This window comes from Gymnogyps californianus, chromosome Z (assembly GCF_018139145.2).
Source record: "Gymnogyps californianus isolate 813 chromosome Z, ASM1813914v2, whole genome shotgun sequence".
NCBI lineage: Eukaryota > Metazoa > Chordata > Aves > Accipitriformes > Cathartidae > Gymnogyps > Gymnogyps californianus.
The window spans coordinates 56,957,370-56,976,440 of record NC_059500.1 but is presented as its reverse complement, the minus strand read 5'-3'; the positions used below and the strand labels follow the sequence as shown (position 1 = coordinate 56,976,440).

Genomic DNA, 19,071 nt, shown 5'->3' with positions numbered 1-19,071 from the left:
AGGGAGTCTGCAATGCATGGCCCCAAAGGTGCGCAGCCTGCACTCGGCTCCTGCCAGCCCCCAGGAGTTCAGGGGGAGGGCAGGGGCTCTACCACCCAGCCTGAGATGTCCCCGAGCAGGGACAAAAGCTGACTTTGGGGCATGCAGGGAACTTAAAATCTGAAAACACTGATGCGTGGGGTGTGAGACCTTCCACTTTGGACTCTCCCACCGGAGGTCTGCACAGCTCCCCTGCCTCCCAGGGGGGAAGCAACCCCAGACCAGGAAACCAACAGCCTGCTGGTTCAGAGGGGAAGGGACGAGGCTGACATTTCATTGCCCAGATCAGCTGGAGCACCCAGCACAGGTGCACAACAATGACTTCACAGCTTTTGGGGTGGGGAGGAAGAATCCCGCACCACTTCCCACCAGGCACTACAAGTCTCTTGTTCACTGAGACCTGAACTCCTGCACAAGGGAAATGCAGCTGCGAGGTACGTGCCCACACCTGCATGCCAGGATCAATTGGCCATGTTCTGATACTACCAGAAAAAAACATAGATCACAAGCGTAGATCATGAGCCTGCTGTCCCCTTGCAGAGGCACTTCTCCCACCCCATGGGCAGCCAGGATTTCAATTCCCCAAGCACAACTGAACCCTTGGACTTTAGCACTAAAACATGCACATGCACCCAAGAGCACCTTCTTGCTCCAACAACCCCACATATATGGTCAGCTGTAGATACAAGCCACATGTTGGTATACTGTTAACAGGGATGGGAAACAAGATGTAATACTATAACATGCAAACACCAGATCTGAATACAGTGCTTTATGACAGGTGAAGTATTAAAAAAAAAAAAAGCTGTCTAAAGGTAAAATAAATAACAACAAAAGTGCCATGGAGGATGGATGCGCAGCTACAGCATTTACAGATAAAACAAGTCCTCATGAGAGATGGAAAGAACACACACCATGCAACTTGCAATCCATTTCATCTTCTTTGCAAATTGCATGTGCATCCATACTCGTTGCAGAAACTCCTATGCACTTAGGAAATCCAGTATTTCCCCATGAGTAAAAGTTCAGAAAGTGTTCTGCACGTTAAAGTGTGCATTCTGCACACATTTTTCACTCTAAAACTAGGTCAAAGTCTCAGCCTGTGTAAACATGATTCTCCTGGCTCATTGACTTTAATGACACTGATGGATCTTACTTCTTTTATTTGTTTTTTTCCCTTTCTGAAACACAAAAAAGCAATTTTATGAAGGAAGCACAAATTACATTTTTTGCCATTCTTTCTCTTCATTTCTTTGCTTTTAAATGTAGTAAAAATTTATCTTTCCTCATTAAAGCTTTCAGTGATAATTCTTCCTAACATGAACTTGCTGGTCAGTGCCTTTTAACTTCCTTAAAAACCCCTTTATCATACTGACAACATTTATAATGCTTACCTCCCAAAGACTTCTCCACAAAGGAGGACAATGTCTAACTGTGTGAAGACAGTAACTAACCCTGCCACCAACGAGAGTAACTGACCCTTTCACTTTCTTTTACAGAAAGTAAAAATTTCCCTCTTCATTCTGGTAAGATTTTTGTACATAATTTAAAAAAAATTCCCGTTAGCTGTTGAGGCATATTTGAATTACCAAATTCTCCCTAAATGAAAACAACTGTAACCAGCAGAGCCTTCTGCAGCCGCTGCTGTGCCGTGCAGCTCCCAGGGTGCGAGAGCTACTCAGTGAAAGCTACACATGCAACCAGAAGAAAAAAAAAAGCCCTAAGAGAGTAAAGAAATAAAAACAATTTTAAAGAACAGTGGAGAAAACACTTTCTTGTTACTTAACAAATTCCAACACCATTATCTACAAAAGCGTAACTAACAAGTGAGGTAGACTTTTGATAGAAAGAAAATCTACCTCATGCGAGCTGTTTATAGCCACCTGCATGCAACCAGACAATGAAAAGGAGGCAGAGCTATTAAGCAAGAGTCATTTAAAAGAAGACAGCTTTTTCTACCTGGTTTGGATGCCCTTCTTCGAATCCTCATTTTAGGTAAGGAAGGCCAAGAGTAATTAAAAGGTGAATCAGAGTCTGAGTCCATTTTTGTGCTAAATAAACAGAGAGCAGATTCCCAAAGTTGCACTTTGTTGTTCTCAATAGCAAGTCAAGTCTAAGAGTGATGTAAAATAAAGGAATGGACAAAGAAGGATCAAATTGCCCACTAAACACAGGGGAGGGAGAAGCTGTAAATGTTTGCTCTCTTCAGGCGTCCAGGCATGTAGACAGATCAGGCTGCAAATATTAAGGCAGAAGCAAGGAGGTTAAAGTATGAGAGCTTCGAGTGGAGCTGTTGCATCGTGGTCCAGAGCTATTTGAAAGGTCACTGTGTGCCAATGAATCATTAACTCACCTTTCCATTTTGATGTAAATTAAAACAATAGGAGCTGAGTAAGGAATGAGAAAATGCTTCTCAAAAGTAAACAAACTATTGCAAGCTTTTTCAAAGCTTTGTTTCCATGTTAAAAGTGGGGTTTACAAGGACTCTCAAATTAAGGACAGGCAAAATGTTGGAATTAAAGAAGCCAAAGATTAGCAGTAAGCTAAGAGCACTAATCAATCTGCTAGACCCTATATTACTGCAGAGCAATACCCCTCCTCTCAGCTTTACAACTTTGGCAGACCTTGGGATGTTGCAGCTGGAAAAGCAGCGATAACCCACTCAAAATCTGTCGCTCCCATCTTTCTAGCTCAAATGAGCTTAAAACTTAAGTGTTACAAAGAAAGATTACACTGTCATTAGAGGAGCTCTCTTTCCAGTAATATTTAGTCTGAATAGTATTTTCTCCTTCACACAGTCACCAAGTTAGACAGTGAATCATAAGGATTTTGTAGAGCTGGCACCTTTACAGCTCTGGTCTAACCTCACAGCAATGCACAATACAGCTAGTGACTAATTTACAACAAATCCTCCATTCTTATACAGTCTCCCTGAACAACTCGTAGGCAATTAGTATTCAGTAGAAACTCATTATCCCTTCCCCCAACATCTTTACACTACACAAACTACATTTTTTTTTAAACAGGCTCAAATGTGGCTATGCAAGAGCTAATACAAAAATAACATGTCCACTGGTTCTTAACCAACTCCACCAAACATTTCTTTTAGTTACCCCACAATGTATGTGTTTTTGTATTCCACATAAAGGAGGAGAGGGAATGTGGATCAGCTTAAATGTCAGTTTTTGGAAGATGATGACAAGCTTGTTAACATTCCTTACTTCAATTATTTTTCAGGCTGCTGAGGTCTGCAGCGCTACTTCTGTATTATGTTTCAAGTGATTCCTCAATCCACATTTCAGTTGGAGATAACAATGCACTTGTTGAAAGAAAATAATGCAATTCAAATGCAAATTTAATTCAAAACCCATTAGAAAAACATCTATCAGGTTTTCAGGGATAAAATAATTATTATACAAGCACTTCATAAAGTGCACAAATTACATAAAACACAGTTGAAACACATCATTGTTCTGCCCTTCCCTTAACTGAAGTTCTGCCAGCTTTGTTAGGCCTGAAAAGAATAATTCGCCCCAGACGCTGGAAGCCTTAGACTTTCACTTTAAATATTAGACACTCCCATAGACACTGTTTGATTTATATATATAATTAACAGCCCCAGGGAATTATAACAGACAATGGATGACTGAAAATACAGAAAGGATATAAATCCGTGCTTTAAGCATCCACTTCAAAATATCTCCACTCCCTGGAATGTCAGGTTCAAATTGCACTGATAAATCCCCTGGGCATACGGGAATGCAGGCGCTGACGTACACCTTCCCACCTGCACACCATCCAGGGCGCTCGCCTGCCTCCCATTGTGGCCGCAGTCTGAGAGAAAAGGAAAGGACGGAGCACATTTGTTGGATAACTTGTTCGCTTAGGAAATGTCTTCCCAACTGATCCAACACAAAAGATTTCCCTTCTATGCAGCAATTTTCCCTACCCAAGCGTGCTCTCTCACTCATCAGATGTATTTAACACCAACTGGAATAAAAGTCTTAATTTCAGACGTGTAGAAAAGGCAGCGCTCCATGGGTGAACAGCAGTTTACATTTAGAGAGAGCTGTATGTTTTACACTGGCTTTAAAATTTCTCATGTTTTGACTTTAGCAATTATTCCTTTGTTCTACTTTATGAGAAATGGTAAATTTTGCTTACTTCTGTGATATCTCCATTTGTGCGTCTTTTCTCTCAATTGACCAATTCTGGCTTTTCTCACTTACACATTCAACTAAAATACACTTACTCACCCCCATTGGTCTTCCTGGACTTCTGTTTAGTCCAGGGAGGGACAACTAGAACTGAACAAAACACTCACAATGCGGAAATGCAGCCAATGTATTTAATGGCATTAAAATATTTTACATGCCGAGACATCTACTTTCCTGAATGACCTCTGTACGCTGCATAAATGTTTTCACTGACTGCTCAGTTATTGCCTGCTCCCTCCCTTAAACTAGCAGCATTCTGCTCCCTCCCTTAAACTAGCAGCATTCATTTAGAACCTTCTAATACAAATGAGTAATTAAGGATTCTTTAATTTTTCAACAGCAGCCCTATTACATAACACTCAGAGAATCCAGCTACTAAATTTCTGCTGTGATAAAAACCTGATCATTTACTCCTGTCGTTTATCCTCTATTCCTTGGCCAAGTTCATAGGCTTTTCACCCACTTACGGCAATCTCCCCGAATACAATTTTGCATGGGAATTTGTCAATGGCAGTCTGAAAGCGCAGATAAATTATCAACCTTAACCCCTATTTCTGAAGGGTTAATTGAATATCGCTCATGTTATTTGCTCTGTTCGGGCCTTGTGAAAGATTATTTTTTTCTAGTTTGTAAAACTCCTTTATGCAGCCATGAAAGACCTCATGCTGATTTTTGCCACAAAGGGCTTCACCTTACAGTCTTTGGCTAAAAATATTTTTCTTCCCCATTCTTGCACTTTGTGGGATGATCCAACCCACTTTTCACCTGCCACTCTTTGTTTCCAAAGTGGTGGCGTTTGCATGCAGCTGGCACAGAGATCTGGCAGCTTATGAGATAAAAGGTGCTTTCTAGCTGGAAAATATTAACCTTACTTTCCACTGAAAAAATGTTTTCAATTATGTATACCAAGGTATAGATGTGAAGATAAAGAACAAATGGGTTTTTTGTGTGCTAAGGCTAATGCTTTTGATAAATAATGTAATGCCTTAAATTCTTTCACTCAATGCCTGCCAAAACACATCCGTATGATATAAATGTTTTTCAGAGATATTACAGTCTATTGTCTATTGTCTGACCATTCCCGTGGCTCGTGGCAAGATGGAAGGAAGCAGAGGAATGTCACCAGCATCCGCAGTCTCCATGGAACGGCACTGTCACCTCCCCAGCGCACTCAGAGGACAGCCCCGCGGCACCGAGCGGGTAGGCTCCCTCTCCCCAGACACTGCTAAACCGTGGGCTGGCAGCTCTCTCTCTCAGGCAGACCAGAAGGAGACAACCCCTCTGGGCCCAGTGCCCCCTCCCCAGATGGAGAAGGGATGTACACGGGATGGAAAGCAGGGCTACCGACCCCAGAAACTGGGCTGGACAGGGTCACTGTTGGACACAGGTGAGACAAGAGCTGCCTGAACAATGGCGTTACCAAAAATGCCCTGTCCGGTTTGCTCTAGGCAGAGTCCCCCCTGACATTAGGGATGAAGTTGATTTCCCCCAGCTTGGTTCTGCCCCAGGACCAGCAGAGCCTGCAAACGTTTCCCAAAGCTGCGGAGAAGGCTCTGACAAGGAAAGATGGTGTAGAAAGGGCTAGGTGATCTTCTCCACCAGCCTCTGTGACCCAGAGGCACACACACAGCTTTCCTACCTTCTTCACTCCATTGTTTTTACTAATTAGAGCACATCTTCCCATAGAGAGGATCAGCCAATGTACCTGGACAAAATATCTGCATTACCCTACATTAGACTTAACAATTGTGTTGAAAACTCAGCAAATGTGAACTAAAGGCAACTAAAAGCAAAACGCTACCAACCAGATCCCACATACCAAGCACCCTCCAACTCTTAACGCTCTTTCCACCTGCCCACCACGATGATGCGATGGCCGTGCAGACTGCTGTTGGCAACAGCCTCACAGGTCTCAGAGGATGCCTTGTCACACACATTATTTTACCACCTCTCTTCTCTACCAAAGACCTGAGTCTTTCTTGTGAAAGGTTGTACTGGAATAGTCAGAAAAACTTTGCCACATCACTATTCTCCCCCTCTCCCTTTCCCAAATCGTTGATGAACCAATCATTGACAAACACAGAACCAAGCCCAGATCCTTAAGATCTTGGCAGATGACCTCCCCGACTTGTTTTTATGATCTTCCTTATTGCTAAATATCTGGTTCGGTTGCATGCAGTTTAGGGAACTGGCCCATTTATTTCCCTATTTCGTGAGCAGAGATCTGTTGAGGCCTCCCACAAGTAACACAGCAGTTTGGGATTTAAACTGTTCAGCAGTGGATCCCAAAAGGTCCAGGCAGGCAGTCACTGCCCATCATCACTGCGCGACGTATGACAGTATTTGGTGGATCTCACCCCTCTCACTAGTGTCCTGCGGCAGGCTCCTCATCCCACCTCACCTGCAGGGGGACGGGGCTGGGAAGGGCAGGGAGCAGGGCAGGGGAAGGAGGAACAGGGAGTTTCTTGCACTGCACACTTCCCATTGCAAACACACCTGCTTTCCACCATTTCAACCCTGATGAAGCCACAGGTTTCAACAGGGTGAAAGATCATTAGCGTTCAGCATTGCAGAACCTCTTCCTGCCACCACCAGTTTAAAGCAGCAGATTTTGCTCTCCCAGAAAAGCGCAGTACTGGGTGAATTCAGGTATCAAACCTAGGCACATTCTGACATGAGATTAAATGGCCCTGACCCTCCCAGCCCCGAAACCTCCCGCTCACACCTCCCTTCATGCAGATGTTCTCCACTCTTCCATTCAAACAGCTGATGATGAAACCCACCCACATTAGAGACCCCTTTTCTGTAACGAGTGTCTCCTATAGATGCTGTGTAGACAGACACCAGAAATATTAATGAAAAATACAAAATAACAATACAGTGCTATAAATTTGGGTCAATTTTTCATTGACTTACTTGTGCAGTTTCTTGGACACTAGCCTGGAAATGAACACAGAACAGCTGCTGCCTTCACAGACACCCTGCTGAGAGTGGCAGGCCACCCTACTCGTCTCCAAAAACGCTGTTCTACACAGACTCCCAAGTTTACTGAAACACTCTGCAGTGACAGCAGGCTGCAGGAGCAGCAGAGTCAATTTGTGTGCACCACTTTCTGGACTGCTTTAAGCTAGACTGCCAGTCCAAGAGTTTTTATCCTCCACTGCATTTACTTCCACATGGATATATCCTTTTACCAACCCCGACAGGGCACACGGAATCACTGTGCTGCTGCAAACCATCCAGACTGAGAAGAGACCATGCCATTTAAATTTATACCTAACTCCTTACTATTCCCAGGTATATTTCTAATTACAATGTGAATTACGAAATTAATTTTTAAGGCTGTTCTTCTAATGTTTTCTTTGAAACCAGGGTGACAACTACAGTTAGAACAGCCATAATGAGAATAACACTTTCGTGCTAAAAATACCATGTTCGTGATAGTCAGTGAATGATGCATTATCCTACAAAGAGCTATCAGCAATACTTACCTCTTTTGAAAAGCAACTGTTCGTAAGTGGTGGTATTTAAATCTTGTTTCTTTGATAAACTAAAGGAGCAATGTACCTTTAAAAATTTAAGACAAACAGCTTTGCATAAACTGTACTAATACTGCAAGATCCTTGGAGAACACCCAAAAGATTGGGATGAAGAGGGGCTCAGAGTTTTTACAAAACTGAGGCAAAAACATGACCTCTGCCCAATCCTGACTCAATCTAGCTCCGAAGAGCCAGTGGGCATGCACATTGCATTATCTCAGGCTTTGTCTCAAACTCTTCGTGTTGTCCAGTGCACTGTCCCACTGTCAGGATTTCACAGCATTCCTCTGACTCAGACCTTTCTGATGTCTGGTTCCTGACTGATTGCAGATTTACATTTTTTTTCCTTTTTTTACCGCACCATTCACCTGATGTGATTTAGGATAACAAGCTCAGTTTAGGATAACAAGCTCATTAATACTACTTTCACGTGACAGCGGTCAGTATGCCCTGACTCTTGAAACAACCACTACGCACTTCCAACAAAGTACATAAAGAGATAATTTGCCTAAATGCTCGCCTTGTCCAGTATCTATTCACATCAAAAGACTAGCTGGGATATGCGGTACAAACGTGGACGGAAAGCTCATCGCTTTTTGTCCTGTACCCTGATGAAAAGCTCCCTTGAGTTTATTTGCAAAAGCTTGAGAACTAAGAGCTAGAGTCAATAAAAATCTCTTCCTGGTTTCGGCTCCATGGAGGCTTGTGGGAGCCCCAGCAACACGGAGAGCACACATGGCCTCACATGAAAGCAAACCCAAGTTTGACTTGGACCTCGTTCCTACTGAAGTTTCGCCAGTGACTTGGTTGTTGAGTCTACACTTACGCTGGCAGCCTGCATCGCCAAAAAGTTCACCAAAGACCCATCTCATTAAAAATCCAATTTTCCATGTTTCAGGGAAGACTTCAAGGGAAGGGCTGCCTCTCAAGGAGCAAGAAAGCTGAGAAATGTGTTCATGTGTGCACTTTCAAGACTACAACCGTTTTCTTCACAATGTATTTCTGGATTATATTTCACTAACTTGACATTAGATGCATCCCAGATTGTTTATTTACGTTAGCATGAAATGAAACCGGGCAGAAGACAGGCAAAAGAGCTTATTTAAACATCAGGAAAGAAAGAGCCTCTTTTGAAGGATTATTTTGTTGAGCGAATTTGTTTTGGATTTTAGGCAGAGGAGGAGGACAAGTTCTGGGAAGCCAGACAGCACATGTTTGTAACTTGTTCATTTTTCTGTCTTCCTTTTGAGGTTAACTTGAATTATAATGTCTCAGAAAATCAAGAGTGGAGGAAACTCCAAGAAGCAAGAACAAGCTTGTTTAGTGCCTGATGCTGCTTCTTCCAGATTGCTCCACACCTTTTTAATTAAGCTCAGTTCAGGCTCACATCCCAGGAAGATTTTACTTCCCACTTCTTCTGTAGCTCTCAACTATTCTGCAATCTTCAATATTTAGTTCTTTATAGACACTCCAAACAAATGAGAATATGTTTTATCTACTGAAATAAACTACTGCCATGTTTAAATGTTGTTTAAAGGTTGTTTCTCGCAGGACTCTGACAGATCAACCCCAAGTTAAGCCTCTCTTCTGCAAGGTGCAAGGAACCATGCAAAGGTTTTGCAAAAGTAGAAGCAGCAACATAAAGATCTTTGAAAGCTGCAGCAAAAAAGGGCAAAGTACAATTGCCACAGTCATTAGCTGCAGCAATAACTCTGCAGTTTTCTTCAGTTATTATTTTTCTCCGCAATTTTCAGACCACCTACCTTTCGACTAAAAATGAGTTTTTAAAAAAGCCTCCTTTACCACAAACTGACCTTCCAGAACTTCTTCAGCACAACCAGTCTGAGTATTTGCACATCTGCAATCATCCAAGTATTGCAGTGCCTCTTTCTCGCTTCACTCTCTATGGTCTTCCTTGTTTCAGGTGAAAAACTGAGACACAGGTCAAAGGTAAGTGACATGCCAAAGGTCCTACTGTAAACTTGTTAAGGAGAGAAACTGAAGCGAAGGTCTGTAGCTCCTGGACTAGAGATGCTATAGCTGGATCACCCAACCTCTCTCAAAGCATACATAAGTGAAAGAGTGGATTGAAAGCTGCCAGGAAAAGATAAAAATGACCACAAACAGAAAAAATCTGCATAGCCTTAATCACAGGACTCCTGTAGCTGTCTCAAATAGGCAATACTTAACATGTAACTTTCACTTTTATCTATCAATAACCATAAAATTATTTCCTGTAGTTCCAATGTCAAAACAGGCACACTTGACTCAAAACACCTCCAAATGCAAACGTTGTGCCCACCAAAACCCAAAAGCAAACGAACGCTAAAAAAGGAGTGAAAGATGCGACTGCAATAAACAGAAAAACTAATCATTTTACAGACCTAACAAAAACCCTGCAAAGGCAGGACTCCAGACAGCAGGACCATGCTTTTTTCTATCTTAACAAACCCCACCTTTTTAAGTCTTACCAACCACGGTAAGGAAAGCTAATTAAAAAAGAACAAAACAGCAACATTGAAACCAGATTTTTCTGCAGATTACAGTGCAGCCCTACTGGTTTACACAGAGAAGATGATCATTATGTTCTGTTCCTTAAACTGATCTGTGGTTAAACTGGGATTCCTGTGGAACCATGAAAATCAAAAGGCAGACTCTACTAAAAATGTTTTGTAGCTGCCTGGTCACATACAGCGAACTGCCAAAAATTTGGCATCAGTATTTTTATCTATGGAAGTACAAAACGTGGCTTGCAGAACTTTTTCACCGCCAGCAGAGCAAATAAAATAGATTAGACAGACACCACTAGGTCATTGGCACCGTAACTAGGAGAGCAGGGAAAATATTTTGAAAAATTAACATCATCCTGCCTTCCTGAAGTTGGGGGGGGGAGGTGGGGGGGGCGCTATATTTCCTTGGAAGAAAAACTGGGGGTTAGATTTTTCTTATTGGAAAAAAGAAACTTTTGCAGCTTTGTAAATGGCCTTGTGAACATCCTCTTTCCAAACCAGCTACGCAAAACAGGAAGGAATTATAAATGTTTAAAAACACATGCCCAGCTAACACTGTCACATGCCCAACAGTGACAGCATTCATCTGTCACCTCCTAGACTCTCTCCCAAAATGTACAGGGTTGCTGACTCTGAGGATGACAATGCCTGGCAATAATACATATGCTTAATATTGAAAGGAAAAAAAAGAATCCTTTTTTTGTTGCTTTCCATTTTGTTTCTTTCATTCACTCTCCCCAACTGGATATTGTTTTTGTCTCTCAATCTTTCCAGTGTGTTTTCTTTCAATGAAAAAAAAAGTCTTTTTTCCCCCCCCCTCTTGTAAACACAAAACAGATCTCTAACAATTTCCAGGGTAGACAGAGAGAGGGGGAAGAAGATTGGCAGGTGTGACTAGCACTGAACTCAGGAGACTCCATACAACCCCCTGTTCAGCCTGGTCTAACATCCTGTTGTGCCCCACAGTTTACTTGTATTCCTTCAATTCTTGAATATGGCAAACCCAAAAACCATCATCTGTAGTTCACGTGGCTTCTTATGGGCCCATCCCCACCCTGACACTCACAGGGGTGGGACCTCAGGGGCTCTCCAGTGAACCTGGAGGACAAGAAGCCTCTTGCACAAAACATTGAACTACGATTCTCAAAATTAAACTACAAGACTCAAATGGTGCCTAAGGCAACCAGGTCCCAATTCAAAGATGAAGACGACAGGGAGCAAGGAGAGTTGGTACCCTTCTAGCATTCTACCGACTGCTAGTGAGTACCCCTGCAAAGATACTCCCAAAACTTTGTTGGGTGTGAGGAAAGAGCCAAAACGGTCAATATGCTTGAAAGGGCAGGGTGAGGAAGAAAACAGAGAGCAGGAACAGCACAGCCCTTCCAGGAGCCACCACTTCTTTAAAGGTCCCTTCCAACCCAAACCATTCCATGATGACACTGATTTTTGGTAAAGGTTTCTAAAAGCAAGAACCACATGGAAAAAGAAGTGAGAAGCAGAAGTGGGAGAATTTGTACCCATTCAAAGAGCACTCACATTCTCGCTCTTAGAAGTCCTCTTTGATTTACACATCCAACTTCCTAGTGAGATTCCAGAGTTTGCTCGTTTCTATTCATTCTTTTTCACTCAGCCCCCCCTTAGCTGTTTTCCCTCTTCCTCTCCCCCACTGACAATCATTTCCATTTCTCTCCTTATCCCCCACTGTGTGCTTTTCCTGCCAAAACCATCGCCATTTAACAACATTGCCAAGCAAACAATTTTTTAAAAAGTAATTTAAAACAATCCAGGGTAATAAAACTACAATATTTAGCAATCTGGTTATATGAGTCAGGTTAGAACATATACTGATTTTTACATTCAAATAAACCAATAAAACCAGCTTAAGTCAACTTATAAATTTCTGTTTGTCACCAAACTCTATTGCCATCCTTCTTAGTCCCTCCCCACTTCCATCTTTTATTGCACACCCAATTACCCACTCACTCCCCAGCCTGCACTTCAGCTCCATCAGATCTCACACACGGTGATGACTGGAAGCCTTCCAGGCCCTGCTGAGGTCAATGGCAAAACCCCATCAGATGTCTATGTTATGAGCATTTCAGCCAACTTGAGTACTCAACTGGGAGATGGGCAAGGAGAGCCCACAGTGCAGCCGGCAGTGAGTCCATGCTCCAGTCCTTACATAGGGCAACCAAATTCTCCGTTACGGTGACTTACTTCTAAAACAAGCAGAACTGATTTCACTGCAGCTTCTCAACAAACAAGTCAACTTCTTAAATGTACTACAAGGTAATCAGAATTTAGGGAAGAGACAGAGGGCTGGTTCTTTTTCAGATAAGAGGCACAACAGGGAATTATTTTAGTTTAATAAAAGCTTAGCCTGTGCTCAGGACAAAAGGTATTTATATAGATGTGCAGATATATGTTTATCTACACTGTATTTATAATTTACTTTATACACACATAAGATGCCTAAGAAAATATATTTAAATCAAATTTTAAGCACCTAAATCTTTTTCCAAGTTGTATGCAAATTCACCTTTTTTTTTTTTTACCCAAAAGCTCCTCTAAAAATCTACACTCTACCACTCCTAACAGTATGAACCATGGCCAAAGTCGCTTGCTTGTTCCCTGCAGAGGACTCAGGATCTGCTGCAGCTGCTCATCCAAGCCTCAGAGAGGAGACTGAGCTGGTCTGAAGCCAGGGGGCCTGGCTCCTGTTCCAGCTGTCTCAAGCAGCACTGTGCAAATGATGCCTTAGAAGGAAAAGGTATTTCAGGGGTCAGAAAAAGAAATATCAGCTATAATTTCAGGGTGGAGAACTTCCACTCTGTCAGCTTTTAAGCTACCTTATGCTCCCTCCAGATGGTATAACTGGAGCAGAGACTGGAGCTGATGTGGCTTCAGATAAGCAAACCATAATCACTCCCCAATGGCTCCACACCCTCCTATACTGAGATACAGTCCAGTACTAACATCTCATGTACATGCACTACATTTCTGAGCAAGGCAAGGACTGCTATGCTGTCCTATGCTCAAAAGCACTGAAGTCAGGATAACTGTGAATACTAATATTTTTGCTACTACTCCCAATTCCCTTATGCAGCTCCTGTTTTCCTTGGATGGGAAAGTGAGACAAACATGATTAAATAGTTGAAGTACAGGCACTTGGCGTAACAATGACTAGAAAAATAGATAACTAGATGATGATTTTAATGAGAGATTATTAAAATAATCTTCCAGCTTCTTATCTTACAGCTGTGTCTCTGAGTTTACCTCAGCTCACTTCCGTCTAACATATACCGCCCCCCTTCATGCACGTATATCCCCTCCCTTTCCACACACACAGAGCGACTCTTCATTGTGCAGCCACTGAAGTTTGCACATGGGCTGTCTGAATGCCACCATCTGGGCTGCTCTTTCGGAGCTCAGCACTGGACCACAGGCAAGTGATGCCAGCCTGGCGCGCTCTGCCTGGCACAGCAGCTCCCACTGGCAGAGCTTAGTTACTCATTGTCTTTTTCCGCCTTGGTGTGCTTTGCATGAGCCCATGTGTGCACACTGTTCTTGGAGCTTTCCCCAAACTTGAAAATACTCACCCTTCCATTTGAGTTTCAGTCTCTAAATGCACTGTCTAGTGCAACTGGCTATATTCTCCTACCAGCCCCACAACTCACTTACCACTATAGCATCTAAACATTTCTACACGCTTCATTTCATCTTCAGTCACATATGTTGGCTCTATCAGAAATTATTTTCAAGACTGTTGTTCCTCAACAGTTAATACACTACAGAAAAATCCTAGGATATCATGATACTGTTGGATACACCACCCATATATACTAGAGACGCTTTGAAAGAGGTTCCCTCTCTGACATAGATACAACTGATTGATCTTTTGCCAAGCTAGGCTGCAATGGCAATGACCTTCACCTCTTTTAAAGAAACTGCCTTGTGTGTATTTGGCATCACAGTATATATCAATAGCTTTTGAGAAGTCAAAATGATTAATTATTTCTTACCTATGCCCAACAGGACATGATCTTCATTTTCTTTAGAACGAACCACAGAGTCTCGGAAAGGCTAGAAACAGAAAATTCGAGCTGTATCTTTGAAAATAAATAGCTGCATTTGTACTTAGTTGGACCTGTGCTATAGGCTTTCAGAATTCAGTTCAAACACTATCAAGCAGCAGTCACTTCATTTTATCCATTTTAATAAATGCAACAGATACGGCATGCCACTCCCAGACTCTAACATATGCACATGAACCCTATGGACTCAAACTCTAAACATAATCAAAGAAGAGACCAAACCATATCTCATTTTCCATGCAAACTCCAGTTTTCAGCCTGCTCTTCTCTTACAAAGTTTAACTGTGTCCTGACTAGCCAATATACAGTGTTTTGGAGGAAAGAGCAATATATTTCTAAGATGCTTCCTTCTCTAATGCCTGAGCTGTTCACACCCGTAGAAATATCATAGGTCAGTTCATTCTTTATAGAGTCAACTACGGCCTTTCTGCTAGATCAAAACAAGAGACAGCCAATATGGTACCAGAACCTTTTCCCCCCAGCAAGACTCGTAAGCTGTGACACTCTGCCCCAACATACGTTTTCAACATAGACTCCAAAATGCGTGCATACTGCAGAGATGTAATTCTGAGATGACACAGATTACAATAGCAACATGTGAATCCCAAACAAATGGTCAATCTTCTGCAGAGCTGGCAATTAAAAAAAAAATCTAAAGAGGTCATCACTTTTATAATAATGACCTAACAAAAGTGGCAGTCCAACAACATTCCACTAAATTCAAATGTTATTAAAAAAATCAGCCATAGGCTATTGAGAAGATATCACCTTTATCAGATTTGCCAGATTTTACCAGATTTTGTTTCTCTCAACCTAAACTGTTATTTTAGCTTCATACCCAGTTGAACTAATAATCAAGCTCCTGCTTTAAAAGGTGATAAAAAACCAGAGACAAAGATTTTCTGGTGTTGTAAACAGATACATATAAATAAAAAGCAGAATATAAGACTAGAGATCAAATATAACCATAATGGGACTTCTCACAAATATTGGTCCCCCCCAAAAGCTGTTAGATAGAAGACAATGGGAACTGCCATATTTTTACATCAAGCATTTTTCCCAGTTGAGTCCAGTTAAGGACTCACAGTTACCCACAAGGTCTCTCTCAGAGACTACCTCCTCAGATGTAATGAATCATGCTGTCTCAAGGATGAAGCTTATGCGAGACAGGTTGTGCTCCCCCCAGACTGGCAGCTGAGCTGCAAGCTCCCTGAAGGCACTAAGGTTCACCATAAACACAAGAGCCTTCTGGTCCAAGAGCAGAGCTTGCTTCTCCAACCCAGCTTTCCGGCCCACAACCACATAACAGGTTCCTTCAAATAATAATCATCTACACAAGTAACTATTCCCGCAGGATAGGAACGGGCAGGAAATGTTGTTTGGCAGGCATTAGTCACCTTATTTATTTGTTAGCTCTGGGAGGTGCTCAGATAGCCAAGCAGAGGTTGCTGCTTCTCAACCTAAACGAAGCTTAGCTATTTGTATAAGGAGAAATCTGTACCTTCGTATCCTCCTGGGACAATTCATCAGATGCCAAGTTCACAGGACCTGTAAAAGCAAAGATTCTTGTCTTTAGTAACAAGCAAATTCAGTTTGGTCTGCTTTGGTTTCTGCTGCTGGTCTCTCTCCTTTTTCATATAGGAGGGGGCACACAAGGAGCGGGCAAACAGGCAGGCAAGCCGGAACAATGGACATGGGCAGCCCATGCATCTCCCCACAACAGCGTTCCCGTGGGCAGTGTGCGAGTTGGATGCACAACAAGTGCTATGTTATTGTCACAGTTATGTTCAGGCTAGGCAAGCACGGCGATTTGTCAGCCAGCTGCTGATTAACCCCCACACGCTCAGAAAATCAACAGTTCTAGCGCCGTGCCTCACACCAACTCTGCAGAGCAGCTGGGCTCTGCTTTTCTTCTGCAGGGGTTTCATGCATCTTCTGAAATTAGACCTTGCATTTTCACCCCAAAAAGTAAAAAATAACTTCATTTCTGTCACTTTTTTTTTTTTATGTTTTCTTCCCAGGGCTGTGGGGAAGGACACAGCACATGCAAAACCAGGTCCACACTTTGCAAGTTTTGTCCAAATGCAGCCTCAAGGACTATTGTGAAACAGCAAAGAGAAGTAATCTGGCTACAGGAATGCAAATGAACATGACATCACTCAGGCTTCCAGGAACATTATTATATAGTAAATATATTTTAAATAATAATAATTATATAGCCAGAGTTATGCTGGTAAATATGTTTCATTTTATATTGAATCTTTCAACTCAAGGTTCAGATCTGTTCTCAGATACACAAATCTCTCTCTGTTCTTCAGCTCCAGCAAATAGTTAAACTAAGTATGACTCAGCAGCCAGTACAGGGTGGTTTGGGGGACTGCCTTGAAGAATGCGGGGTTTTGGGACCTCTGTCCTTTCTTGGCATTGCACAAAGTCTATACTCAAGGTTTAAAAAAAAAAAAAAAAAAAGAGCTGTATCAATATATCTTCGGAAAAACAATTCAAAGCCAGCTGCCTATTATCTAAATCACACAATCTTCAGCAACAACGACCCTACCTAACCTGCAGGTCTCTGTAAGATGAAGTTCTGGGACGCAATTATGGGCCCACTGCAATCAGTGCGCCTGTTGTCCCTGACCTCAGCAGTGCCCCCGGATGCTGGCAGGAGTCAGGACTGGGTCCATGCTGCTCAGTATCTTGATTGTTAATTTTTAATTAATCCACCTTCTTTAATTAACCTTCTGCAGCAGTCACATATATACCTCCCCTTGCATTCTAACAGAGTGCAATCACAGAGCACAAAATCACTAGTGCCATCAAACAAAGCATCTCAGGCATCACCTTTCAGCTAGAAAAAACAGACTATTTCTTCCATAACTGTAACGGCAGAAACTTACTTTAAAAGCTTCAGTGGGAAGATATTTTTTACAGTATTGCCATGCAATTGGCATTATTATTATTATTATTATTCAGTTTCACAATTCTTAGAAATAAAAAGCTGTTTGCTCTATACCTAATATTCTGTAGAAGCAAATGGTTTGTCCTCCAGATAACAGTATTCAGTCAACTCTTGGGCATGGAATTTCAAGGTCAGAAAACAGAAAAAAAGCACAAACTACTGAATTAGCCAAAATGCCATCTATTTCACCTTCTGTTCTGCATCCTCACTGGATAATGTATCACTCCATGTATTTGAATTTAATTAAGTTGCTATGGGAGATTCACTGCCAAGCTAGTAGCATCACCCTACACTGACCCACTGCTTTCGTATGATTGCATTTCACAAGAAGCAACATACTGCTATAGCAACCTCTACTCAATAATAGCTCAGGGCTTCTGATAGTATTGTGTTTTAAAGGTCTGTTGATATTGACTTTAGGCCCACCCAGAAGTGAGTAGTTACTACTTCTTGAAATGGCAGCAGTTTTAACATCTGAGGGGGATCCTTTCATGACATGAATGCGCCAAATTAATGTCCTGAGCTTAGTAGCAACCTTATAAAGGAGTTCACTGAATGCAACTGAGAATGTAGTAAAAAGTACTCTGTCAATCATTTCATATCACTTCTGCTTCTAGCAGCAACAGTTTTAACTCAATCTTGAAAAAAGTTCTTTTGGTCTCCTGAATGCTGGCAAATGGAGAGTGTAAGACAGGCCACTAGCCACCAGTAATGATCATTCATGATTTTTCAGTATCTGGATTTGGTGGTGGTTAGCGAAAGAGGCCAAAAAAAAAGTCTCATTTATAGAAATATGGTAACCAATGACAACATCAAAAACCCAAGAAGATCTTTGCTGCCCATCAGCATACGAGCAATAGTTACAGACTACTTATGGCTACAAGTAGATAACACAGAGTGTAAAACGTGCAAGCATGATTACTACAATTTGTTTGTATAGGTCCCAGATACCACCAAAACATGGCATACTTTTCTTGCTGTTGAACTGAAATGAGGTGGTTTTTTTTTTTTTAAACAGGCAAAAAATAACTCTGATGCATAAAGGCACAAAAGTGTATAGCTTCCATTGAAAACAAAAATAGGTAGGTGTGCCTATGCCAATATCTATGCTAAATATCTTTGGTGTAAAGAGAGGACGAGAAGCTTTACAACCAGAATCCAAAATCAGACAGGACGTCCTGAACTGGTGATTGTCTCTCTGGGCAATCAATACCCACTGATGTTCATTATCTGCTTGTGCCAAGTCAGCCTGAATTAAAACTGCTTCTAGTGAAAAATACCAAAGTAATCATCACCTAGAAGTTTTATTGCCCAAGCTACTGCCACATATAGTGCTACCAATCCAGGCCATTCACTTTCTATCCTCGAGGAGCAGCATAAAGGTCACGCCAGTCAGAGTATGGCACTCAAACGAATACCCAGAGTCAATGCATTTGCACACTGCGTCACCAAAGTCATTCACAACCCTTCTACGGTAAATTGCTGCTTACACTTACAATAACAGATGCACAGTTTGCAACTGCTAACAACTGCTCATCATTTCTCTGCAAATTTACCTTCTAATGGCAGAACACTTGTTGCCTGAACGCTGCTGGAGGAGTTGGGTATAAAACTCATTTTCCAGCACTAACAATGGCAGCCTACATGTTTAAACATGAGCTACACAACTACTGTGTCCCCTTTTTATCCATTCACTTAAAGTTACCAGCTGAT

The 19,071-nt window shown here is 41.9% G+C and overlaps 1 protein-coding gene across 3 annotated transcripts in view; it reads right to left on the bottom strand.

Moving 5' to 3' along the window:
• The window catches only part of ARHGEF28 (Rho guanine nucleotide exchange factor 28), a 127,609-nt gene that overhangs the window by 59,441 nt on the left and 49,097 nt on the right, over positions 1 to 19,071 (bottom strand). For all 3 annotated transcript variants that reach the window (XM_050912739.1, XM_050912741.1, XM_050912742.1), the window contains exons 10-11: positions 15,901 to 15,947; positions 14,328 to 14,388 (exon numbers count right to left, since the gene is read on the bottom strand). In XM_050912739.1, coding sequence (XP_050768696.1) covers positions 14,328 to 14,388; positions 15,901 to 15,947 — 108 coding nt within the window. The remainder of the gene's footprint in view (positions 1 to 14,327; positions 14,389 to 15,900; positions 15,948 to 19,071) is intronic.